General features: G+C 30.8%; 7 protein-coding genes across 10 annotated transcripts; 4 read left to right on the top strand and 3 right to left on the bottom strand.

Moving 5' to 3' along the window:
- LOC123273514 (peptidyl-prolyl cis-trans isomerase cyp11-like) lies at positions 1-1605 on the bottom strand (the record flags this gene model as incomplete). The annotated part of the gene is given in 6 exon segments (XM_044740916.1): positions 1-78; positions 148-293; positions 379-408; positions 904-991; positions 1058-1402; positions 1468-1605. Coding segments are annotated over 5 exon segments (631 nt in total), but the record flags the coding sequence as incomplete, so codon positions are not given.
- Positions 1606-1780: 175 nt separating this feature from the next.
- LOC123273513 (transcription termination factor 2-like) lies at positions 1781-5646 on the top strand. The gene is made up of 5 exons (XM_044740915.1): positions 1781-1902; positions 2014-2161; positions 2233-2438; positions 2732-3093; positions 3185-5646. The coding sequence occupies exons 2-5, from the start codon at positions 2022-2024 to the stop codon at positions 5612-5614; spliced, it is 3138 nt and encodes a 1045-aa protein (XP_044596850.1). The 5' UTR covers positions 1781-1902; positions 2014-2021; the 3' UTR covers positions 5615-5646.
- Positions 5647-5907: 261 nt separating this feature from the next.
- On the top strand, positions 5908-7635 carry LOC123273515 (ATP synthase subunit delta, mitochondrial). The gene is made up of 4 exons (XM_044740917.1): positions 5908-6037; positions 6273-6396; positions 6982-7179; positions 7252-7635. Exons 2-4 carry the CDS (start codon positions 6280-6282, stop codon positions 7417-7419), a joined length of 483 nt encoding a protein of 160 aa, XP_044596852.1. The 5' UTR covers positions 5908-6037; positions 6273-6279; the 3' UTR covers positions 7420-7635.
- A 97-nt stretch (positions 7636-7732) lies between these two features.
- Positions 7733-12107, bottom strand: LOC123273510 (ATP-dependent RNA helicase DHX8-like). 2 transcript variants are annotated; one of them, XM_044740912.1, is made up of 2 exons: positions 11839-12107; positions 7733-11370 (listed from the first exon to the last, which is right to left on the bottom strand). In XM_044740912.1, exons 1-2 carry the CDS (start codon positions 11889-11891, stop codon positions 7809-7811), a joined length of 3615 nt encoding a protein of 1204 aa, XP_044596847.1. In that variant the 5' UTR covers positions 11892-12107; the 3' UTR covers positions 7733-7808. The 2 variants fall into 2 exon arrangements, with proteins under 2 accessions (XP_044596847.1, XP_044596846.1); XM_044740911.1 differs by having other exon boundaries at positions 7733-11374; positions 11845-12105.
- Positions 12108-13057: 950 nt separating this feature from the next.
- LOC123273511 (nuclear cap-binding protein subunit 1) lies at positions 13058-15623 on the top strand. The gene has a single exon (XM_044740914.1). The coding sequence runs from the start codon at positions 13185-13187 to the stop codon at positions 15537-15539; it is 2355 nt and encodes a 784-aa protein (XP_044596849.1). The 5' UTR covers positions 13058-13184; the 3' UTR covers positions 15540-15623.
- Positions 15624-16336: 713 nt separating this feature from the next.
- On the bottom strand, positions 16337-22423 carry LOC123273509 (zinc finger protein 148-like). Of its 3 annotated transcripts, XM_044740910.1 has the most exons (6): positions 21839-21923; positions 21656-21743; positions 20153-20376; positions 18759-19041; positions 18469-18649; positions 16337-17817 (listed from the first exon to the last, which is right to left on the bottom strand). In XM_044740910.1, the coding sequence occupies exons 3-6, from the start codon at positions 20337-20339 to the stop codon at positions 16516-16518; spliced, it is 1953 nt and encodes a 650-aa protein (XP_044596845.1). In that variant the 5' UTR covers positions 20340-20376; positions 21656-21743; positions 21839-21923; the 3' UTR covers positions 16337-16515. The 3 variants fall into 3 exon arrangements, with proteins under 3 accessions (XP_044596845.1, XP_044596844.1, XP_044596843.1); XM_044740909.1 differs by lacking the exons at positions 21656-21743; positions 21839-21923 and adding an exon at positions 21425-21558; XM_044740908.1 differs by lacking the exon at positions 21656-21743 and having other exon boundaries at positions 16338-17817; positions 21839-22423.
- Positions 22424-22809: 386 nt separating this feature from the next.
- LOC123273508 (pyridoxal kinase) lies at positions 22810-24903 on the top strand (the record flags this gene model as incomplete). The annotated part of the gene is made up of 6 exons (XM_044740907.1): positions 22810-22902; positions 23742-23841; positions 23931-24074; positions 24334-24454; positions 24515-24657; positions 24724-24903. Coding segments are annotated over exons 1-6 (781 nt in total), but the record flags the coding sequence as incomplete, so codon positions are not given.
- Positions 24904-25000: the final 97 nt, after the last annotated feature.

Here is a 25000-nt window from a genome sequence, read left to right as displayed (position 1 = left end):
GTTTTTTACGCTTCTTCTTATCCGTTGATGAGTCGGAGTCTGAGCCGCTAGAACTTGAATCCTTCTCTCGTTTTTTTGCTAATAAACAAAAATATACATTTTATATTTAATCAATTTGAATTGAAAAATATTATTTTAAAAAATTACATTTTGTTTTGACTTTCAAAACTAGTTCTCCACACTTGGCGATTTTGGCATCTTGGAGTGGTCGAGACATCCTATCAACTGGAAGACCCTCAATGTGTGAAACAACTTCTTGGCCGGAAACAACTTCTCCGAAAACCACATGGACACTAAAATAAAATAAATTTATTAAAAAAGCAATTCTTTTAGGTAAAAAAACCATTTTTTTTCGTAAAAAAGTAACAAGATACTTACTTGTCGAGATGAGGCGCTGGTTGCGTTGTACTACAACAACAAAATATGATTAAGGAGATGAGTGATGCGGACTAAGAGCCGGCTTTCAGTGGACATTGTGTTGTAGTAGCAGAGACCCCTCGCTCACGACTACACAAAAATAGTGCTAGAATGATCAAGAGGAATTGTCTAGTCGGTGCGCCGTGAGATGTTAATACGTATCAAAGAATTTTAAATCCACCGACTATCCATTATGCCGTCAATTGATGCATGATTGAAGTGAAAAAACAAAAAAAAAAATACACCATACTAAAACGCAGATCATCATTAATCTGACAAATCAGATACTTGACTTTTTATATAATCTTTTGAGCTTTCGAGGAGTCAACGAGTTCACCTGGTCTACAATTACTTAAATTATTTCTTTTCCTGATAATATTTTATCTATTATTCAAGAAATCAGGACTGAAATAAATTCTTTAGGGAATTATAACTACATCCACATTGTGTCTGCTGAAATTATTTTTAGTTTTTGAGGATACTCACATAAAGAACTGGGAACCATTAGTATCTTTACCACGATTGGCCATCGAAAGAAGAAATGGCTTTATATGATGAACCGAAAAGTTTTCATCTAAAATATATTATTCAATAATTAATCCATTAATTGAATGAATAAATAAACAAGCAAAAAAATTACCTGGAAAAGTCCCTCCGTAAATAGATTCTCCACCAGTACCATTACCCACTGAAAAATCACCGCCTTGGATCATAAAATCCTTGACAACCCGATGAAAAACTGTGCCCTTGTAGTGCAATGGTTTCCCGGTTGTTTTGCCAAGTCCCAATTCACCGCAACATAATGCACGAAAATTTTCACATGTACGTGGACAAATGTCCATGTACAATTCGAAAATAACTCGTCCCATGGGAAGGCCTCCAACTTCAATGTCGAAAAACACACGTGGATTTACTTTCATCCTGGACATTTTAAGATTCCCACTGATTGAAGTTTACTTTTTTTAACCTCTAATGCAGACTGCAACTGTTACAAAGTAAAAAATGTATCTAAGTAAATTCTAATGGAGATAACTAATGCTTGTTTCTTACCTCAGTATAATAAAAATTATACTCAGTATATAAAAATACTGCAAATCATAGCTTACGTAAAAATACTTGTGAATTTAGTCTCTGAACTGATAAAAGATAATACTTTTTAATGTACTATATCTATATTAGCAATCAGTAACAATGTAAGTATGATGTACACAAGTCACTTTATTTAGCCCGGGTATTTAATATTGACTAGAGAGAAATGGCAAAATCGAATAATTACAACGTTGAGTTTAAATTTGTTTTTAGCTCACAGATGTCAGTAGTTGGTAATTTTTCTAAAAACCGTTACAACAATGGCTAGTGGGAAATTTGAAGATACATATATATTTATGTACGAAGGAAAATGTGTGTATCAAAATAACACTGAAGTTACCGAAAAATTGACTGTCGATCTATAAAAAAAAAAGAACTGTTGATAACAAAAAACTGGTAAATATCATGACATAATTTAACTTTTAATGAATTTGTCTAAAAATAATCAATTTTATTGATTAATTAATTTAATAAATAATATATTATTTATTTTTAATTATTTTTTAGAAATTTTCATGGCTTACCGTTCAAGTCGCCAAGTATTGGCTTCAAGTGACGATGATTCTGACAATGATTGGGATAAAAGTCCTAAAAACAAAAAAAGACGTTTTAGTCAAGTAACAGAAATTACTACAGCTAATGAGGATGATGATATGTACGTTTTTTTTATATTATTTCTTTAAACTTTATTTTATTTATTAATTTTAACTTGTTGATTTTCTGTAGTGATGATGCTTCGGAAGAAGAAGACGAGGAGCTTAATAACAGCAATCGTATGACACCTAGTATCGAAAAAGCTATTCAGAGAAGTATATCGAAGCTTAGTCAGGAAAATTTAAACTTGGATGCTGAAGATAGGAAGGACGAAAAAACATCGCTGATTGACCACAATTATTGTGTCTCTAAGAGTCCGGTTTTGTTTGAAGACGATGGTAAGATTAATTTTTAATAATTTTAATAATGACACTGAGAAATCATCAGACATTTGACAGTTTTTTTTTTTATTTTGATAAAAAATTAATTAAAAAAAAAAATTAATTTTTAAAAAGCTTGTTCTTGTAATTTTTAAAATTTTTAGGTGTAGAATTTTTTTATCAAAATATTTTCATTGTAATTTAGTTGTTATAAAGATAAAAAAATTGACAGATGTCTATTAACTTCAGAATCATATTTTAATAATTATTTATCAATTTTTAATATAAGTGGTGTAATTTTTCTTTAAAAGATCCATACCATGGATATCCTCAAGAAGAAACTATTGATAGAGAATATGATCCCGGAAATTTGAATGATGAGTGTCTAAACAATCCTAATGGTAGTATTAAGGATGAAGGACCGATTGATATTGATGTTTTGGAAGATCCAAGTGATTTAAATCATTTAAATGGCGAAGCTATTGATGATTCTTTAGAAGAGTCTTTTGAGGTACCACGCTTAGCTACAAACCATATTGATAAGAATGAAGTGACTGATGGGACTGATTGCTCGCCAAAAATAAAAAATGTTGAGACAACGCACTATAAGGTTTCTGAAGAAGCTGCATCTGAGCAAGCAGTTGCAAATGATTTAAAAATACTTAAAGTTATGGTTTGTTATTAAATATTTCTTAAAGTTTTAGAAAATATGGATAATGATTGCATAAATATCTATGGATTATTTATTTTTTTTTTTCTTTCAGTTCGTTCGCACCGACGAAAAAGGTACTCCTGTTGATGACAACGGTATTGAGGACAAACTAGAGGAGAATAATAATATAAAGTGGTCTGAAGGCAAGGACAATGGTCAAGCCGTGAGGAAATTTAAGCTGATTGAACGAAGATCCTCGGACGCGTCTCATAAATCATCGGAAACCTCTGTAATCTCGGGATCACCTAAAGAAGCAGTAACTCATTACAAAATATTGAACAGTCAAGAAAAAATAATTACTGTTCAATCCAGCTGCAAAGATTGTGATCAAGAAATAAATAAAGATGATCAAATTTTTACCGGAAGTTCTCAATCACAGAACAATGACTCTTTATTGTCTACTTTAGTAAAAGTCGAAATGAAAAGCGACGATTCACAGGATGAAAATGAAGATGAAAGCGTTTTGGCGGACGATTCCTTTGAATATAGAGTAGAAGAAGAAAAAGAAGCTTTAGAAGTTAAGCCTAAGATTAATATCAAACCAACATCTGACCATTCAACCAGAGATTTAGGAAAAAAAGCTCTACAAACGTTCAAAGAGCAACAATCACTTACCGTTGAGCGGTTACAAGATCTCCATGGATCTTTGATCTCTCGTCCAACTGAAACTTCCCAAGAAGAAGACCCCGCGGGGCTGAATACCAATCTTATGCCTCATCAACAACACGCACTAGCTTGGTTGCTGTGGAGAGAACAACAGAAACCTCCTGGTGGAGTTTTAGCCGATGAAATGGGGCTCGGCAAGACACTTACAATGATTTCGTTGGTGCTGAAGACGCTGCCAGAGTTTCAGAAAAAAAAGTTTGAAGACAGCTCACATAGATTTAGACTGCTCAAGTATTTTGGAGGAACTCTCGTTGTGTGTCCAGCTTCATTGGTCGCGCAATGGGCCCAAGAAATTAGGAAACATTGCAAAAAAAAGCAGCTTACTTACGAAATCTACCATGGACCCAACCGAGAATCTAATATTAAACGACTAGTGAGAAACGACATTATTATTACGACTTACAAGCTATTAAGTCGCGAGACTACTAACAGGGGAATTAGTAACTTGCTCTTCAAAGTTCATTGGGAGCGTGTGATACTGGACGAAGCCCACATAGTTCGTAACCACAAGAGCCAAATGTGTGATGCTGTCTGTCGTTTGACAGCAAATAAACGTTGGGCCATTACAGGTACTCCGATACACAACAAACAAATGGATCTTTATGCAATTTTAAAATTCTTGAGGTGTTCACCGTTCGATGACCTCAGGATCTGGAAACGTTGGGTTGACAACAAAGATGATGCGGGACATCAACGACTCACTACTGTCATGAAGACACTGATGTTACGACGTACGAAGCAAGAATTGATGAATAAAGGTCAGATGGAACCTTTAACGACAAAAGTTTGCAACACAATCCGCGTGACTTTGGACTCTGACGAACGACTTGTTTATGAGAAAGTTTTAATGTATTCACGTACTCTATTTGCTCAATTTTTGCATCAACGATCCGAGAAACAGTCTATGTTTGAAATGGGTGCTAGCTACGATCACCGACGTCCGACTACTTCTCCTTATATTGCGGGATTCAACAAAGCTCAGCAGCAATTATTAGCTCAACATGCTGATATTCAAAGTCATGAAATTCTAGTTCTGCTTTTGAGACTTAGACAAATTTGCTGTCATCCGTCGTTGATTCACTCAATGTTAGATCAACAGGATTTGGATCAGCAAAATTTAGAGGATGGTGCAATCAATTTCCAGCTGTTGAATCAGATAAACAATGTTAAATTGAAAGACAACACTGAAAAATGTGACATCGATGATGACGACGATGAAGAGAGTGGAGTTAGCGAACGAGTTATTGAAAATTTATTGACCAAAGATAACCCTGTATTTGACACTGAACGTCAAAGTGCTAAATTAAGATCTGTTATAAGTACTATTAAGTCTATATTAGCAAAGAAAGAAAAAGTTATCGTCGTGTCTCAGTGGGTAGGTTACTTACAAATTGTAGCGGAGAGTTTGAAGTCTATTGAAGGTGCTACGTATAAATTGTACGTTGGAAGTATTACTAATAAAAATCGAGAGAAAATAATTGATTTGTTCAATGACGAAAATCAAGACCCACAAATTCTTCTTCTGTCATTAAATGCCGGAGGTGTTGGGTTGAATCTTATGGGAGGAAACCACCTGATGCTCATTGACATACATTGGAATCCTCAACTGGAACTTCAAGCGCAGGATCGTATTCACCGATTCGGGCAAAAAAGAAACGTATTTATCTACAAGTTTATCTGCAGTGACACCATCGAAGAAAGGATTGAAAAACTTCAAGAAAAGAAGTTGAAAATTTCTGGTGAAATTTTAAGTGGAAGTGGTAAGGTTAGCACCAAGTTAACCCTCGATGATCTGCGATCTCTTTTTAATATATAATTATAAGCAGTCCTAATTTTAAATTAATTTATTACGTGTTTTTTTTTTTTTTTAATAATTTTAATACGTATATAACTTATGGTTTTATGTATAAGTTATTAATAGTTAATAATATTTATAATGAATTTAATTAAAGTATAAGTACTTTAAGCAATATTAAATGAATTAATGTTATTTAATACATTGTATAACATTTACAAACTTGTAATAGTTATTATAAAAATAATTGTTGAGATAAATAAAAAAATTTTATTTTAATTTACCCGCTACTTTTTTTTTTTTTTCTTGAATCACTAACTATATCTGAAAAAATATCACACTATACATTTTTTTCTTAAAATTAACTGCGCATGCGCGAGTCTGCCTTTCGCTACTTGTATAATTTTATATTCATAATAAAGAGATTTGATATATTATTCCAAAGTAAGTTATATAATTATTAAAAAATTGAATTTTTAATGATTAATTATTTTTTTTTTTAATAAAAAACTTAAAATTTAGTTTTATATTTATACAATAATAATAAGAAATAATTCAACACCTCACTACAATAACTACAATTGGGGTTAGCTCTGTGATGTAACAGTCATGTCAAACAGTGTATTCTGAAAAAATAATTATAAAGAACATTAGTTAACATAAATCTTAATTTTTGCAGTTTAAAAATGGCAACACTCGCACGAACATTGCGACCAGCTTTCCGGTGTCTCCGGAGCCAGGCCAGATCTTACGCCGAGGCATCTGGAAATGATATGAAATTCACATTTGCTGGCGCTAACCAAGTATGTACAACCAATCACGTTATAAAATATTTTATTTAATATATTTATTATTAACTTAAATTGCAAAATATAAAAGATATTAAAATTGAGAGACATCTGATGATTTTTAGGAATTTTTTAACAAATAAATTATTGGAAGAAAAATTAAAAAAAAAATTCCAATTTTCGGAGCTCTAAAAAATTTTATTTAAATTAATTTAGAAAATTTTTTTAACAAATAAATTATTAAAAAAAAAAATTGACATTTAGAAATTTTAAAAAATTAAAAATGCAATTTTTAAAAATAATTTTTTAAAGCTAAGTTTATTAAAAAAAAAAAAATTGTCAAGTGTTTGCTAACTTTAATGTCATAATTATGAATGAAAATTAAGTTAGTCGACATTTAAAAATTTTTTTTTCATTCAAAAAATTATTACAAAAAAATAAAAAAAAATCTTCATTTGTAAAAAACTATAATTGCAATTTTTAAAAAATATTTTTTAGTTCTAATTTAATTAATGAAAAATAATTAAAAAATTAAAAACGTCGGCTAACTTTAGTATTATTAATTATGATCAATATTGATGATGAAATTTTTGTTCCCAGGTTTTTTACGACAATGTAAGTGTTCGCCAAGTCGACGTACCTTCATTCTCCGGGTCATTCGGTATTCTGCCAAAACACGTTCCCACCTTGGCAGTTCTAAAACCCGGAGTAGTAACAGTTTATCAAGACGATGGTACAACTAAAAAAGTATTCGTGTCTTCTGGAACTGTTACCATTAATGAAGACGCCAGTGTTCAAGTAAAATATTAATTCTTGACAATAAGTAAAAGTAATTTTAATAATAAATTATAAGATTTTATCAACTTACAGATTCTAGCTGAAGAAGCGCATCCCGTAGAGAACCTCGACAACTCAGCAGCTCGTGATATCCTCAGCAAAGCTCAGAGCCAATTGAATTCAGCTTCATCAGAGCAAGACAAAGCTGAGGCTGCTATCGCTATTGAGGTTGCTGAAGCTTTAGTTCAAGCATCTTCTTAAATTCTCAGCAAATTTAACATCTAAATTTTACCATGCCATTGATTTATTAATTCATTAATTAATTTTAATTAATGATTCACATTAACTTGAAATTTATCTATACAGTTATATACTGTCGATCAACATTAGAAATAGCGATGTTAATAAACATCATTGTAATGGCTCATCGTTGTTAATCTGTAAAATACAATAATAGAAAAAAAAAGTTAAATTTAATTATGTTTTTTATTTATTTCAACCATTTAATTAAATATTAAATTAGATAATTAAATTATTATAAGGAAAATTTATTTTTAGAAATAATTGACAAATATTTAATTAATATAATTAATTAATTTCATTTGTGAAAATTTTATAAAAATATGTACAGGGTTTATAAAAATATAGTATTAATTTTGGCGACGTCGCGTTCGCGAGATTCTCCACGAATTAGGCTCCTCATACTTATTATAAAGTGGTTCAAGTCGTTGATTTTTCTTGAACTTGCTCAACTTGGTCGGGTCACTAAATTTGAAGAAAGCTGGTGCAAATTCTACAAGCCATTTGGGATCAATGGTAGTTACCTCCCGCATATATTCCTTGGTAGTTTGTACGAGCTCGTGGTAAATGACCCACTCAGGTTGTCTGTTAAACAAAGCACTGCTTGGATGAATGTACACAACTTGGCTATCAACCAGCGTTCTATATCCTTCTTGAGGGTCTTTCTTCGCAGCATTCCTGAAGAAACCCGAGCAAACAGCTTTTTGAACTCGTACTGAATTTTTTCCAGCAGAAACGACATCCAATTTGTGCCTGTCCATAATACCGAGCAATTGTTTCCTTACATCTTGAGCTCGCTTCAATGTCCGAAGTTGAATAAAGTTCTCGTGACACCACGGGCTGCTGAATTTATTATTCTTCCAAGAATTGTAAACAGCTAAAAGAGTAAGATGATCCCCTTCAGCTTGATTGAATTTGGCTTTTTTCTGATCAGCCAACGCTTGTTTATCTTTTGGCCGATAAAATACATTTTGTACAGACAGCATGCTAACAATTGTCAATATTTCATCGGAGCACTGAAGATGGACACTCATAATCAACATTTTCGAGAGATTTGGCTCCAGTGGAAATTCGGCCATTCTTCTTCCTAGTCTCGTAAGCAAGCCTTCATCATCTACAGCACTGAGACTGTGTAATAACCCAAGAGCCATTATCAATGATTCTGCCGGTGGAGGGTCCATGAATCCAAAGTTCAATAAATCATTGATACCCATTGCTTTCAATTGTAACACAGTGGTAGCTAAATTAGTTCTTTGAATTTCAGGAACTGGAGTAGGTAACATCTCATCTCTGAAAGCCCGTTCTGTAAACAGTCTGTAACATTTTCCCGGGCCAGTTCTTCCTGCCCGACCCGCGCGCTGAGTTGCAGCAGCTTGACTGATGGGTGTAACGACCAAACTGTCCATGCCGGTTTTAGAATTGTAGACTTTCTGCTTGACAAATCCCGGATCAATGACGTAATAAATCCCATCAATAGTCAGGCTCGTTTCAGCGATGTTTGTCGCAATGACAACTTTACGTGATCCAGTTGGCGCAGGGTCAAAAATTCTGGTTTGCATTTCAGAGGGCAGCGCTGAGTATACAGGAAGAATAATAAGCTCAGGAACGTCCGGGCCCAGTGATTTCATGCGCTCGTAAAGAATTTCACAGGACGTGTCGATTTCTTCTTGACCCGTTAAAAACAACAGAATATCTCCCGGTGGTTCTCGTAGATGGATTTGCATGACAGTTATCAAAGCAGCGTCCAAGTAATCTGACTCAGGTTCTTTTGTGTACATTATTTCTACGGGAAAGGTACGACCTTCTATTTTGAAACTTGGAGCTTGGTGGAAGTACTGACAGAATTTGTCGGCATCAAGAGTAGCACTTGTAACAATCAGCTTCAAGTCTGGTCGTCGTATAACAGCTTGTTTCAACAGCCCGAATAAAACGTCAGTGTGGATAGTACGTTCATGAGCCTCGTCCAACATAATCACTGAGTACATCTTCAAGTCGAGGTCTATTAAACACTCCCGAAGAAGCATACCGTCTGTCATGTATTTAATCTTGGTTTCAGGCGAGGTGCAATCTTCAAATCGTATTGTATAACCAACTTCTTGACCTACCCGACATCCAAACTCTTCAGCGACTCTTTTGGCAACAGACATGGCAGCAACTCTTCTGGGCTGGGTGCAACCTATCATTCCTCTTGCCGTAAATCCTTCTTCTGCTAAATATTGCGTGACTTGCGTCGTTTTTCCTGAACCAGTTTCACCAAGAACTACCAAAATTTGATTCTCATTGACTGCTTTTATAAATTGGTCCCTCAATTTAAAAATTGGTAAACTTTTCCGTTGATCAAGAATACTCATAGTTGTTTTCTGACCAAAGGAAGTTTTTTTACCACCAATCACATGCTTCTTCCATTCTGGTAAATCCTGGGACTGTAATCCGATACCACGCATGTTTGACGATGAAGTTTTGTCTTCCATAACAGCCAGAGGATCAACCCAATTTTTATTGAAGCTGGGAGCTGCATCCGCCTCCAATTGACGCTGCAGCATCTTCTGCTCTCGACGTTCTTTGGCCAGAGCACCCTGGGTCATCGCAGCCAGTGCTAGTGACCCGTCAGGATTTTTTACAATTCGCACAGGACTCAAGTTGCGAACGGTTGTATCGTGATCCTGAAGAAACGGAGGATTCTCCTCTACAATCTCGATTTCAATCTCCTCGTCTTCGTCATCTCCACGGTGAAGCACTCCGGTATTCTCGTCGAAGTCAGCCAGCTCACTACGATCGACACAACCAGCAGCAAGCATCTGATTAAGCTCCCATCTCTCTGGAGAAGCAATACGCTGGACTCGTTTGCGAGAATCCATTCCATCGTCATCAATGTTTCCTTGTAGCTCCAAGAGTGATGTTGGTCTATCAGGATTTCTCAAATTTTTCTCATCTTCTTCAGATTTGGTCGTCGGTAAAGTTGGATTTAAATCTTGTCCAGTTTCTTGATCAACGTCTTTCATAGTCAATGACATTTTTTGGTTATTTATAGTCAATACTTTAACTAAAACTTTTTGATCACGAGAAATTACATCATTGACATTGTTAACACGTTCATCGCGTCGTAGTTGCGAAATATGTACCAAGCCATCACATTTTCGTCTTAATCCTTCTAATTGTACGAAACATCCAAACTGTACAATATTTGCTACTTTTCCAGAGTAAATTTTTCCAACTTCAGGATCTAATGGAATTTCTTTTGGTGATTTAGATCTCGAGTGATTTTTAACATTTTTTCGGCCACGATCAGACCTGTCTCTTGATCCGCGTCGCTGTTTTCGATCCCTTGAGGATGATCTGTTGCGGCTTCGCGATCTTCGTCGCTTTTGATCGCGATTTCTTGACCTGGACCTATCCCGATTTCTCGACCTTGACCTATCTCGATTCCTAGATTTTAATTTACTATTTCTCGTAGCAGATCTATTGCGAGAACGAGATCTCTGTCTTCTTCTCTGGGGACTTCTCGATCTGTGTCTTCTCTCTGTTGATTTAGATCTAGATCGTGACCGTTTATGTTTATCTTTCTTCTCTACCTTTTTAGAAATTTCATTTTCATTATTTTCATTAGATTTTTGCAGAGAAGAAGGAGCCAAAGCTTCGAGTGCTGACATGGCTTCGTTCACCTCCTCGTCGTCAGAAAAAGCTACTGGCGCGCTGTTTGCCATGGCCAATGCTGGATATTTTCTAGCCGCTTCACTCTGGTTTGTATTTTTCAGCGAATCTTTGTTGTCTGATGGTTTAGAAGGCTTCATGTGCTGAATTATTCGAAGTAAATTGTCCATAAATGAATCAGACAGTTCTCCTCCATTTTCTCGTAACGCCTGCTTGAATCCATTGGGTGTTGGGTTCTCTGTCGCCAAATGAATTATAAACTCGGCTGTAAAAGAAAAATAATTATCAATTACTGTTCCTTTTTTTTTAATTAAAAATATTTTATAAATTTATATTAATTTGATTAAATAAAATTTTATAATTCTAAAATTTACAGTAACAATTTTAAGCAATAAAAATTAATTTAGTTATTTAATAATTTTTTTAACGAATAAATTATAGCAAAAAAATATGACGAAGAAATTTTTTAAAATTAAAAATGCTATTTTTAAAAAATAATTTTTTGGAACAAATTTATTTATTAAAAAAAATTAAAAAATGAATATAAGTGCCTTAAAACCACGCTGCGTAGATTTATCATGATTTTTTTACATGTAAATAGACACTTTTAACAATTTTTTAGGATTTTATTTATTAAAATAAATTATTATTTAAAAATTTAAATAAAAACTATGAATTATTTTTAAAAATTTGAATTAATATTAAATAATTTGATAAATTAAAATTAGTACATACCTAAATCCTTGTCGTTGAGCCCCAAGTGATTCTCTAATTCCGTACATATTTTAGACACCAACGATAAATACTCAAGTTTTTCAATATCGTCATTTAAAACCATTTTGGCGATTATTAACTTCTAAAAAAATTAATAATATTTAAATATTTAAATAATTTATAACAATTAACTCTGGAAACTACTCTACAACACGAACTGATTTATCCAAACGTCTGACGGACGTTTCACAGTTGTTTATGTTGGTTATGTTTTTTTTTCGTTGCAAAAACGTAGATTGAAAATAAACATGGCGCTGTAGGTAAATTCAACTCCCGCCACCTAGTGGGAATTTTATAACCTAAAAGTTAGATCAACAATTATCGACAGTAATTTAAATCTCGAATATTTTTTTATTTTTCAATTGTTAATTATAGAGTGTATTTATTATTGACTAAAAAAATAATAAAAATTTATTTAAATATTCAGATAAATTTTTTCAAAGTCCATCTGAAAAATCTTAAACTTATTTTTTTATAGATATTTTAATGAAAATTCATAGAATTAATTTTAACAATTTTTTTTTATTAAAAAAAAATAAAAAAAAATTTTCATTCGTAAAAAACTTGAAAAACTGTAAGTGCAATTTTTTATTTTTAATTTAATAAATGAAAAATAATAAAAAAATTAAAAACGTCGGCTAACTTTAGTATTTATTATCATATAATTAAATTTATTTTATTAAAAACGATATGAAAATTAATTTAGCCTATTTTTAATAATTTCAATAATGTTTCTAATAAATAAATTGCAGCATAAAAAAAATTTAAAAAAAAATGGGCATTTAGAAATTTTAATAAATTAAAAATGCAATTTTTTAAAAATAATTTTTCGGTATACTTAAATTTTTTTGTTAAATATAATAAAAAAATGGTCAAGTGACAGCTAACTTTAATATCATAAAAACGATAACAAATTTAGCATATATTTAATAATTTTTAGAATTTTTTTAATAAATAATAGCAAAAAAAAATTGACATGTAGGAATTTAAAAAAATTAAAAATGCAATTTTTTAAAAACAATTTTTTTGTTAAAAAATATTAAAAAATTCTCTAGTGGCTGCAAACTTTACTGTCATTTATTAAAATTAAAATTACAATTACAATTACTTGGCTGTATTCCAGAAAATTGTGATTGGTTACCCCCCCACTCTTTGCGACAGTCACTTAGTCGATTCCTCTACGCATGCATTGCTGTGTTGTGCAGTTCAGTGAATAGTTAACAGTTTATTTAGTTCCAGTGAACCTTAACCTCAAACCTTAAAAATACCAAAAAACATTTGAAGTTTTAAAAAAAAAAAAAATGAGTCGCAGAAGAGCCCACGAAGATGACGACGGGTACGACCGCGCGTACAAAAAGCGTCGTCGCGTGTCCGAAAACCAGGAAATAGAGGATCGCTTGGAGTCGCTGATAATCCGAGTGGGTGAAAAATCATCCTCATCATTGGAGAGCAATTTAGAAGGACTGGCATCTGTTCTAGAAGCGGACCTCGGAATCTTCCGGAGCAAAATCTTGCGAATCTTGACAGACTGTGCCATGAAGATGCCGGAGAAGTGCACGGTGTACACAACCCTGGTGGGATTACTCAACGCCAAGAACTTCAACTTCGGGGGCGAGTTCGTCGATCACATGGTAAAGAACTTGAAAGAATCCTTGAAGAACTGCCAATGGGACGCAGCCAGATATTCTCTGCGATTTTTAGCAGACTTGATAAACTGCCACGTTTTGTCTTGCGGATCTTTAATGCAACTATTTGACAACATGCTGGAGACAGCCAATGAAGACGGAGTTCCCCAGGTTCGCCGTGACTGGTATGTATTTTGTGTGTTATCAACCTTGCCGTGGGTCGGGAGGGAGTTGTACGAAAAAAAAGAGCAAGAGTTGGATCACTTGATGGTCACTATTGAGATATTTATCAACAAAAGAAGCAAAAAACACCAGCCAGCACTAAGAGTCTGGTCCAGTGACACTCCTCATCCCCAAGAGGATTATTTAGACTGTCTCTGGGCTCAAATTAGGGAACTAAGACAAGGGAACTGGGCAGAGAAGCATATTCTAAGACCTTACCTAGCATTCGACTCTATTTTATGCGAAGCGCTGCACCACAACTTGCCAACTCTGCTTCCACCGCCGCACCACGAGTCCTACTTGTATCCTCTGCCCACAGTAGTCTTCAGAATGTTTGATTACACTGATTGTCCAGCAGAAGGTCCAGTTCTCCCCGGGAGCCACGCAATCGAGAGATTTTTAATCGAGGAACACCTCCGGCAAATAATCGACAATTTTTACTTCGAGCGCAAGCACTGCGCTGCTAATTTGCTGAGTTTTCCCTACAAAACAAAAATCCCCCTGGAATATTGTATTGTTGAAGTGATTTTTGGGGAATTATTCAAGCTGCCGACTCCTAAATACTTGGAGATCGCTTACGGCTCTATTTTAATTGAGCTGTGTAAATTGCAACCATCTACAATGCCCCAAGTACTGGCTCAGGCGACTGAGATACTCTTCCGGCGCATCGACAGCATGGCTGCTGCATCCTTCGACAGATTTGTCTGGTGGTTCTCCTACCACTTGAGCAACTTCCAGTTCCGGTGGTCCTGGGAGGACTGGGACTCCTGCTTGCAGCGAGAACCAGAGCACCCGAGGCCTAAATTCGTCCGGGAAGTTCTGTTAAAAGTACTCAGATTGTCCTACCACCAGAAAATCAGAGAGATGATGCCGGAGAATTACGCGGAATTGATCCCCGCTATGCCCGAGCCGATTTTTAAGTTCGCTGCCAAAGGAGCTAGCTCTCTTCCTGGGACAGTCGCTGCTAGTGAACTGGTAGCTTCAATTAGACGCAAGTGCACGCCTGAGGAAGCTCTTAATATTCTTAATTCACTGCCGGGGCAAAATGAAAATGAAGAAGCCAACAGCTTTAATCCGTTGAAGATTGAAGTCTTTGTTCAGACTTTGCTACATCTTGGCTGCAAAAGTTTCAGCCACAGTTTTGCTGCCATCAGCAAGTACCACTACGTTTTTAAAGTACTTGCCGAGACGGAGGAATCTCAGATTTGTATTCTTCAGAATATGTTCGCTCTGTGGAAGAATCATCACCAGATGTTGGTTGTTTTGACGGATAAATTTTTAAAGACTGGGATTATTGAATGCAGCACTGTTGCCAAGTGGATTTTTTCCAAAGAAATGGAGTCCGAGTTTACGAAAATTTACGTCTGGGAAATTCTTCATCTTACTATTCGTAAAAAAAATCAGCATGTTATTAAACTCTCCAAAGAACTGGCGGAAGCTAAGGAAAAATTACGACGAACTGAACGAGGATCGGGATCTTCTTCTGAAGAAGACGAGGCTAATAAAGACACTGAAAGACCCACGGAAGATGCTGTGGAAGGTATGGAGGAAAAATTAGAAGCTGCTGAGTCTGACCAGAAGAATTTATTCCTGATTATTTTTCACGGATTCACCATGTGCTTGACTGATAGGGTTGACTACAACACCCACTGGTACAAATGGACCATTGGACGGCTTCAGCAAGTCTTCTTGGCGCACCATGAACAAGTTATGAAGTATTCATCTACCCTCAAGAGTCTTGTATTTGCGGAGGACACTGATCGCCACATTACCGATGTTTTTCATCAGTTTATTTCTCTACGAGCTTAATTATTTTTTTTTTGAGTATTCATATTATCGAGTAATTAAATATATTGTATTTAATAATTATTATTCTGCTATTTTAAAGTTAATAATTAATTAATTTTAATTAATAATTAAAATTAATATTATAACACAGCTGGTCTTTATTCGTTAAAAAGCAATTTTTTTTTTTTTTTAAGTATCAGTATCAGCTAAATCATTTTTTTTTTTTTTTATAGCAAAATATGTAACAAAAATGTTTAATTACAATAAATACAATGAAATAATTGTAAATAACAAAATTTGGATTTTTGATCATTTATTTTATAAACTTATTCGCCATTAATATATACAATAAGACTTCTTTTAATTTAAATAATTAAATAATATATTAGTCAAATATAGATTTTAATTAAATAACATTTATATAAATAATTAAATATTTTATAAAATTAGTATAAATAATTTTTTCAAAATTTTGATTTAGTTTTTTAATACTTAAGAAGTCTTGTTAAGTAAAATAAAAAATTTTTTTTTGGTAATTATTTACAACTATGTAAAAAATTAATTTTTTTTTAAATTCTGATTCTTTTTACGATTAATATTTTAAAAATAAAGATTTTTGCCTTAAAAAATTGGAAAAAATTTTGGCTCATGTTTTTGGATAAAATTTCTATTTTCTATTTATTTCTAATTTCTATTTATAAAATTTTTTTGAAAATTTGTTAAAATTGTGAACTTTTTTTTTTTATTTTTAATTTTTTATGTATTTTTCAAAAAAAAAAAATATTTCAATAAAATAAAATAGAAATTTCATTAAAAAAAAATAAAAAATGGATGGTTGTAAATATTTACCAAATTTTTCCTTAAAACTTAAGCAACAAGCACTAAATGCAAAACAATAGCAATATAATTTTTTTTTTAATCTCTTAATCAATATTGTAAGTCGTAAGCTCATTATAAAATTGACTAGTAATAATAATTAATCTTTATAAAATTAAACCTACTGGTTATTAGCCAATTGACTTTTTCCTACAGCAAAAGATAAATTAGATCGTTCAGTTTGTTTTTTACAACAACTAGACCGTTCTAATTCCCTACAACAATTTTGTTTAAATACTCGTTGAAGTTTTTTCAATGTTTTTAAACAAATTACCACGCAACAAGAATCATTGTCGTCATTTACATCATTATTATTTTTACATTGACGCTGGAGACATGAAACAATTTCATTGACAATATTCAACTCAGGAGAATTTGACATATTCTCTTCTATTTTATCCAAACTCGAAACTTCTGAGGAGCAATTCTGACAATTATTTGTTTCATTACATTTACAATCAACACACTTACAAATGTCTGCATCGGCAGTTATCTCTTGCAATAAATTTCTTTCAGTTTTATTATTATCATTACTAATATTACTATTTACTGTAATACTATTGTTATCATTAATAGCAGCAATCTTTGGTGAAAACTCGGTTGTTATTTTATTAACAGTTTCCGTAGTCTCTAATTGGTCTTGTAATTCGAGTGGGTAAGGCTCAGGACCAATTAGATCAACAAGTGAATGAACTGCAGTAGGAAATGCATTTATCTCTTCCCAAGATTCCGTTCTAAGAGCGGGTGGTGCTGCTGCTAAAGCCATAACATCAATCCAGGGTGACGGAATTTCTTCTTCAGACGCAATCGCTAATTCAACAGCCTCGGATTGATGCTCGTTTTCAATTTGAGGTAATAAATCCTCATTAAACAATTGACACTTTTGATTAATATTGTTACCTTTACTCTCTAAATTATCAAAAATATTTTCACTCTCCTCTGATACTTTTGCCAACTGCTCAATAGTATTTTGTATACCGTCGCGTATTATTTTTTGCTCTAAATTTAATAGCGGACTACTTGCTTTAGATTCTTCCATCAAATTGTTAGATAATGCCAATTGATCTAATTTTTTTTTATCTTCAATATTGTCTATAAAAATATTTAATTTGGCATAAGTTTCATTATTATCAAAATTCTCTTTGGTTAAATTACTATTAATTATTTTATCTTCAGTTATAAAACCTGCTCCCGCTAATATATTTGTACTATTTATTTGTTCTAGGTTTGTACTTGGTAGATTGAAATTTAAATTATTATTTATAGAATTTAAATTTAATATACTATTATTACTTTCAATGTCGTTATTATTTTTATTTTTACTAATATTATTTGTTTCATACGGCGCGTTTGAATTATAACTATTAATTAAAGTAAATGATGCCGAAGATATTGATTCATTCGTAGATTCTTCTTTTTGTGCCTAAAAAAAAAATTTGCTTTATTAAATAATGACTTTTGTTAAATAGCACTGTAATTTTTTAACTATTGACATTTTTAAAGATATAAGCTCATCTTGATTTTACACTCATCAAGAGCTTTCGTTTGAGTACCCACATCAATTTTTCATATATTTTTCATATATACATATATGTAATATATATAAATATATGAAAAATTGATGTGGGTACTTAAATGAAAGGTTTCGATGAGTGTAACATCGGGATGAGCTTATATCTTTGAAAATGTCAATAATTCTCAAGATACAAGGACGTTTCTTGATTATGTTAAATTGCACTGTACTTTCTTAACTATTAACATTTTTAAAAGTATAAACTCATCCCTATGTTACACTCATTAAAAGCTTTCATTTAAGTACCCACTCGCATTTTTGATATATTTTTCATATACACACATATATATAATATATATATAAATATATATAAATATATGAAAAATTGATGTGGGTACTTAAATGAAAGGTTTCGATGAGTGTAACATCGGGATGAGCTTATATCTTTGAAAATGTCAATAATTCTCAAGATACAAAGTCATTTCTTAACTATGTATCTAGAGAAAAAAAATTTCTTAATGCAGTCTAAATACATATCGAATATAAATAATTATTATATACTTCGCCATCAGCGATTTTCTTGTGCGTCTTCATATGACTTTTCAAACTATGTGGAGTAGTAAACGATCTTTGGCAATTGTCATACGAGCACGTGTACGGTCTCTCCCCGGTGTGAGTTCTCTTGTGGGTCTTTAAATGATGCGACGCAGTAAATGCTTTTCCACAACCCTTCTCCCGACACCTATAACACAAAAAAAATAAAAAATAAAATAATTATAAGGTAAAAATAATAAATAATAAGATAAAAAATAGTGCAGGTAAAAGTAAAAAAAATGTAAAAAAAAACATACTTGTAAGGACGTTCTTGAGTGTGAGTGCGTGTATGTTTTTTGAGATCACTTAGTGTTGTAAAGAATTTAACGCATCCAGTTTCTTCACAATTAAATGTATTACCGCTGTGTAATCTTTGGTGTGCTCGTAATCGGTACAAAGTATTGAACGCTTTATCGCAACCATCGTGATTACATTCAAAGGGTTTTACTTTAGTATGAACTCGAACGTGAATTTTTAAACTGTAAGATGTAAGAAAAGCCTTCCCGCAATTTGGTTCAGCACATTTAAAACGAAATTCACCTGTAAATTATTTTTTTATAATTATTTACAAACTTTTTTTATTTTATTGTTAAGAAAAATTTTGGTAAATATTTACAAGTAGGGTCGACCATTTTAATTTTTAATTTTTTTGAATGAAATTTTTATTTTATTTTATTGATATATTTTTTTTATTTGAAAAATACATAAAAAAATGAATAATTAAAAAAAAAAGTTAATTATCACAATTTAGACAAATTAAAAAAAAAAAATTTATAAATTTTTTAGAAAATTTTGATATTTAATTTTTATTTTAATTGTTCGTTTTTTTATGTACTTTAAAAAAAAAAAATATATTAAAAACTTAAAAAAAAGATCAAATAAAAATTTTATCCAAAAACATAAGAGCCAAAATTTTTAGAAATTTTTTATTGAAAAAATATCAATTAAACAATTAAAAAAAAAATTTCACATGTAAAAAACTTGAAAAACTATAAGTGCAATTTTTTAGAAATATCTTTTTAGTTGCAATTTAATTAATAAAAAAAATAAAAAATTTTTAGACGTCTGCTAACCAGTGTTATAAATTTTTTCCAACTTTTGAAGGCAAAAAAGCTATCGAAATCTTTATTACCAAAATTTTTTATTAAATTATAAACTGTTATTAATTATTAATTTTTTATTTTATGATGCACTAACCGAAAAAAGCCATGCAGATCGAAGCGATCCCTTTGCAACTACATTCGGACACGGATGTTCAAGAATATTTATAGACAAGAGTAGAATACATGTATTTATATGAAGAAGCTTTTTATGCAATTCCCTTTCTGCCGTCGTATTTTTTACAAAACTGCGGAAATAATACAATAGATTTTGACAAATAAATTTATTTATTTGAAATTCTATTTTTTTTCTCATATTCATTCATTAAAGCATGATACTCACCAAGAGACAATTCCACATCCGAAAGCACGAATTAAATGACACATTAATGGATGAATAAAAACAATTAAGCAAATGCGATGAAATATTTTATCTTTCCAAGCATTGTTAATTAATTAAAAATGTTTTTCAATCCATATTAATAAATTAACCGCTTACATTTAAAGACTAGGTGTTACTTATTTTTATGAAAAAAATAAATAAAAATCACCTTTGTGTGTTTTCATGTGAGTCCTCAAGTTACCAACGGTGCTGTATGTTCGCGAACACCCGTCGTATTTGCATTCATATCGACTGATGTGCTTCTGATTGGTATCCGGATCAGTACTCTCGATGGTAATTGTCGCGTGAGATGGATCGTCCGGCATAAAATCATCCTGCCCTGGATGAATTCGCATGTATATTTCATTTGGGCTGATTGTGTGGTGGATGTAACTAAAAAAAAATATTTTTTTATTATTATTGTCAATAATTGTTTGAAGATGATGTCATGGGTTTAAAATAGACCTTAGATTTTAAGTAAATAGAACTGGAAACTTTCTTATCGTACTGATAAAATATATAAAGATTTCCAGAGTAAAAAGGTATAATTTTTTAAATATTTTTTTTATGAATCATATTAAATTAGAAATTAAATAAGTTAAAAACTAGCAACCTTGCAGTCACTATGTGCCTGCCGTGACTTGTAAACTATAAATAAATAAAATTTTGCTTTGTTAAATAATGACTTTTAATAAATTGCACTGTACTTTTTTAACTACTGACGTTTTTAAAGATATAAACTCATCCTGATGTTACACTCATCAAGAGCTTTCATTTGAGTACTCACGTGCATTTTTGATATATTTTTCATATACACATATATATAAATATATAAAATATATAAAAAATTGATGTGGGTACTCAAATGAAAGCTCTCGATGAGTGTAACATTGAAATGAGCTTATATCTTTAAAAATTTCAGTAGTTCACAAGATACAAGGTCGTTTCTTGATTATGTTAAATTACACTGTATTTTCTTAACTATTGACGTTTTTAAAGATATAAGCTCATCCCGATGTTACACTCATCGAGACCTTTCATTTGAGTACCCACATGCATTTTTGATATATTTTTCATATATACATATATATAATATATATAAATATATGAAAAAATTATGTGGGTACTCAAATGAAAGGTCTTGCTGAGTGTAACATCGGGATGAGCTTATTAGTTAGTTTTTTAGTGAAAAAATCATTTGAAAATTAATTTAGTAGATAATTGATAATTTTTTTAACAAATAAATTTTGGAAAAAAAAATCAACATAGAAATTAAAAAAAATTCAATTTTTTTGTTAAATAAAATTAAAAAGTTCTGCTAACTTTAATGTCATAAAAATTATTCAGCTGATTTAATATTAAACTTTATTTCAATTTTTATTTATAATTTGGCAGTTCTCTAGCAAAATTTCTAATATGACGTAAAACTCAAAAATTATACCTGATATTAGGAAATCATACTTGTAAATGTACTCCAAAAGATTTAAATTATTTTTAGTAAGAAGGACACCTGCTTGTTTCTGTCTATTAAGTAATAAAAATCATCAAAAAAACATGTCAAGAAAAAAAACAATTTTTTTACACCTAACTATCGCACTTAATTAAAACTGTCTTCCTGAAGACTATCAATAAATTTTTTTTTTTAGTTTCAATTTCGAAATTCTTCAGTCACCTTATAAGGAAGTGAGATACATCATACGAATGTTAGATTAAAAATTTTCTCCAATAAACTGAAATAGCAAGTGTGAATAAAATAAAACCTAGAATAGTTAAAAAAAAAAAAAAAAAAAAAAAAAAACAAAGCGGGTTAAAAATAATAGTGTGAACATATTAAAAACAGTAAAGTCTTTCTTACCCAGAGCTGTCATCAGGGAGTTTCGAAATATAAGAAGCATCTTCGTCATTAAATTTATCATTTTGATTATTTAATTCAATAACCGATTGATCATAAACCTTATCGAAGTTTGTGAGATCAAGGCTGTCATCCAAGCAGTCTTGTAAGTCATGTGTTATAAGAATTTCATCAAAATTACTGTCAATCCCCACGGAATTTAAATGATCTGAAAATTTATCACTCTCCCACGTCGCCATACTTTTACATACGTGGGATTCTCTCACTCTCACTTCTCTACACTAACAAATTATTTCATGTAGTAGTTTTATTTTGGACTTTAACTTGGAACTTGGGAATTAAGTTTAGCCAAGTTAAGAGCGAGTGAGGAAAAAAAAATTATTTTTGCCGCCAGTCGCGCCACTTTGTGGCGAAACTTGACACTAAACTCAACAGCTGGTCAGAAAAAATTATCTGCTCGATGAGTAACAACACTTGTCATCAATAATAATGAAAATAACAATCAATAATAAAAACACGAGATAAAAAATAAATTTATTATTTACTTTTGCCAACTGGATTATAACTTTTAACAAATTATTTTAAGTGTAATAATTGTGCTAGTCAATTGTAAGTATTAAAACTTTTATTTAAGTAAAGTGTCAGAATTACTCAATATTTATTAAAGCTTATGTTAAATGTTAATCAATTTGTCATTGAATAATAAAGTTTTTATTATAATTATTATGTAAAGATTGAATGACTTTCGGAAAATCCTAAATAACCTTTCATGCGTAACGATAATGTTTCTTTTATTTAGTTTTTTATTTTAAAGATTAGATATGTTAATATAATTGTTTTTTATAGTTTGTTAAAGGTTTATCAAACGTTTCAGATAAACTGATTCAGTTTTTGTAAAACCACTAAGCAGGACGGGTGTTGTTCTTTTTCTGTTTTCAGTTACTGGAGTTATTATTGATAATCAAAATAATATAATGGAGAAAAATCAAGAATTAAGAGTTTTGTCTATTCAAAGTCATGTTGTGTTTGGATATGTTGGTAATAAAAGCGCAACATTTCCGCTACAGGTATTATTTTTATATAGAATTAAACAGTCGCTTGATAATTTTTTAATTTTATTCAACAAATAAATTTTTTTTAATTTCTACAAGTCAATTTTTTTTAGGACATTAAAGTTAGCGGTCACTTAACAATTTTTTTATTTTATTTATCAAAAAAATTATTTTTAAATAATTGCATTTTTTATTTTTTAAAATTTCTACATGTCAATTTTTTTTTGCCATAATTTATTTGGTATAAAATTTTTAAAATTATTAAATATATGCTAAATTAATTTTCATATTTTTTTTATCAAAATTAAATTAGCCGACATTTAAGAATTTTTATAATTTATTTAATTGAAAAAGAATTTCAAAAAAATAAAAATTTTCACTTGTAGAAAATTTTAAAATAATTTATTTATTAAAAATTATTTAATATCTGCTAAATTAATTTTAATTTTTATTAATTATCAAAGTTAATAAAATACGACGCAATTAGTTAAGAGAGATTATTTTGAATTAAAACAATACTAATAGTCTTCACTCTATTAATTGAATAATAACTTTTAAATTTATTACTGATAAGATAAATATGTAATTAAAAGTTTATATTTAAATTTCAAAGTTATTTTAAATAGATAAAAAAATTTTTGATAGATTCTTCAAAAAATCTTTGGAGTTGATTTTTATTTCAGATAAATAAATTAATAAAAAACAAATTGACAAATTAAATTCAAGACTTCTAATGCTGGAAAATTTAAACTCATTAACCCACTTAATCATCTAAATATTCCATGCTTAATTTTCCCAAATTCTCTAACTCAGTAATATAAATTGGATTTGTTGTTACATTGCTCTAATTACAGCTACTGGGCTTCGAAGTTGACGCCATTAATTCTGTGCAATTATCAAACCATACTGGTTATAAAGTTACTAAAGGAGATATTCTTAATGACCATAATTTGAGTAAGTTTATACAATATTGTGTCTAATTTATTACTTTAATTAGCAGAAGAATAAATTAAAATGATATAATAATATTATGATAATTACAGGTCAGCTCATCGATGGATTAGTCGCAAATGATCTTCATCACTACACTCATCTTCTTACTGGATATGTTGGCTCAGCTTCATTTCTTAAGCAAATTGCGCAAGTGATCCCAATTTTAAAGAAAAAAAATCCAAATCTTATTTACTGTTTGTAAAATTTAAGATTTTTTTTATGATACTAAATTTAGCAGACATCTGACAATTTTTACTAATTAATTATTATAAAAAAATATTTTTAAAAATTTGCACTAATTATTTTTTTAAATTTCGGCATGTAGAATTTTTTGCTACATTTTTTTCATTATAATTTAATTGTTAAAAAAATTTTTAGATGTCAGTATCATTTATTTTTTTTAAACTTTACTTAATTAACACCTAATTAATAGCTGGTTGATATTAATTTCAGTGTGTGATCCAGTTTTGGGAGACGATGGAAAATTATACGTACCTAAAGAGCTGATAGAAATTTACAAGAAAGAAATCGTACCTCTAGCTGATATTATAACGCCAAATCAATTCGAATTGGAGTAAATAAATAAAAAAAAAATAAAATATTAAGTACTGTAACTAAAGATTTAAATTTTTAGGTTGCTAACTGATAAAAAAATCACGACTATAAGTGATGTTCAAAATGCTATGAAATATTTATACGGACAAGGACCAAAAACAGTTGTAGTGTCATCAATAGACATAAACAATGAATTAACAGCCATTGCTGGAGATTCCAAAGGTAATTTTTTTAAACACTAAAAATATTTTAATATAAATCACAGAAATTTAATTATTCTTGTTTTAGATGGTAAAATGATCAAACTAGACATTCCAAAAATTCCATTAAGTTACGTCGGTTCGGGAGATCTTTTTGCAGCGTTGTTTTTGGCTCACTCAACTTTGCAGAACAATTTGAAAGAGGCTCTTGAAAAAACAATTAATACATTGCACGCTGTACTTTTAAATACGATGGAACATGTCAAAAGTATTTAATTAATATTCTATTAATTTAATTAGATAACAAAATTCTAACATCCAGTTATTTTTTTTTTTTTAGAATATGAAGATAAAGGCGCTCAAGA

This window comes from Cotesia glomerata, unplaced genomic scaffold, assembly GCF_020080835.1.
Source record: "Cotesia glomerata isolate CgM1 unplaced genomic scaffold, MPM_Cglom_v2.3 scaffold_100, whole genome shotgun sequence".
NCBI lineage: Eukaryota > Metazoa > Arthropoda > Insecta > Hymenoptera > Braconidae > Cotesia > Cotesia glomerata.
The sequence above is the reverse complement of the archived record's forward strand: the minus strand, read 5'-3'. Positions and strand labels throughout refer to the sequence as shown.

Coding starts and splice junctions, on each gene's coding strand:
- LOC123273513 (XM_044740915.1), top strand. CDS start 2,022: ATGGCTTACCGTTCAAGTCGCCAAGTATTGGCTTCAAGTGACGATGAT. Junction 2,439..2,731: donor GGTTTTGTTTGAAGACGATG/GTAAGATTAATT, acceptor TTTCTTTAAAAG/ATCCATACCATGGATATCCT. Junction 3,094..3,184: donor TAAAAATACTTAAAGTTATG/GTTTGTTATTAA, acceptor TTTTTCTTTCAG/TTCGTTCGCACCGACGAAAA.
- LOC123273515 (XM_044740917.1), top strand. CDS start 6,280: ATGGCAACACTCGCACGAACATTGCGACCAGCTTTCCGGTGTCTCCGG. Junction 6,397..6,981: donor CATTTGCTGGCGCTAACCAA/GTATGTACAACC, acceptor TTTTGTTCCCAG/GTTTTTTACGACAATGTAAG. Junction 7,180..7,251: donor ATGAAGACGCCAGTGTTCAA/GTAAAATATTAA, acceptor ATCAACTTACAG/ATTCTAGCTGAAGAAGCGCA.
- LOC123273510 (XM_044740911.1), bottom strand. CDS start 11,947: ATGGTTTTAAATGACGATATTGAAAAACTTGAGTATTTATCGTTGGTG. Junction 11,375..11,844: donor GCTCAACGACAAGGATTTAG/GTATGTACTAAT, acceptor TTTCTTTTACAG/CCGAGTTTATAATTCATTTG.
- LOC123273511 (XM_044740914.1), top strand. CDS start 13,185: ATGAGTCGCAGAAGAGCCCACGAAGATGACGACGGGTACGACCGCGCG.
- LOC123273509 (XM_044740908.1), bottom strand. CDS start 22,074: ATGGCGACGTGGGAGAGTGATAAATTTTCAGATCATTTAAATTCCGTG. Junction 20,377..21,838: donor CTCCCTGATGACAGCTCTGG/GTAAGAAAGACT, acceptor ATTTTTTTTTAG/TTACATCCACCACACAATCA. Junction 17,818..18,468: donor AGAAAATCGCTGATGGCGAA/GTATATAATAAT, acceptor TTTTTTTTTTAG/GCACAAAAAGAAGAATCTAC.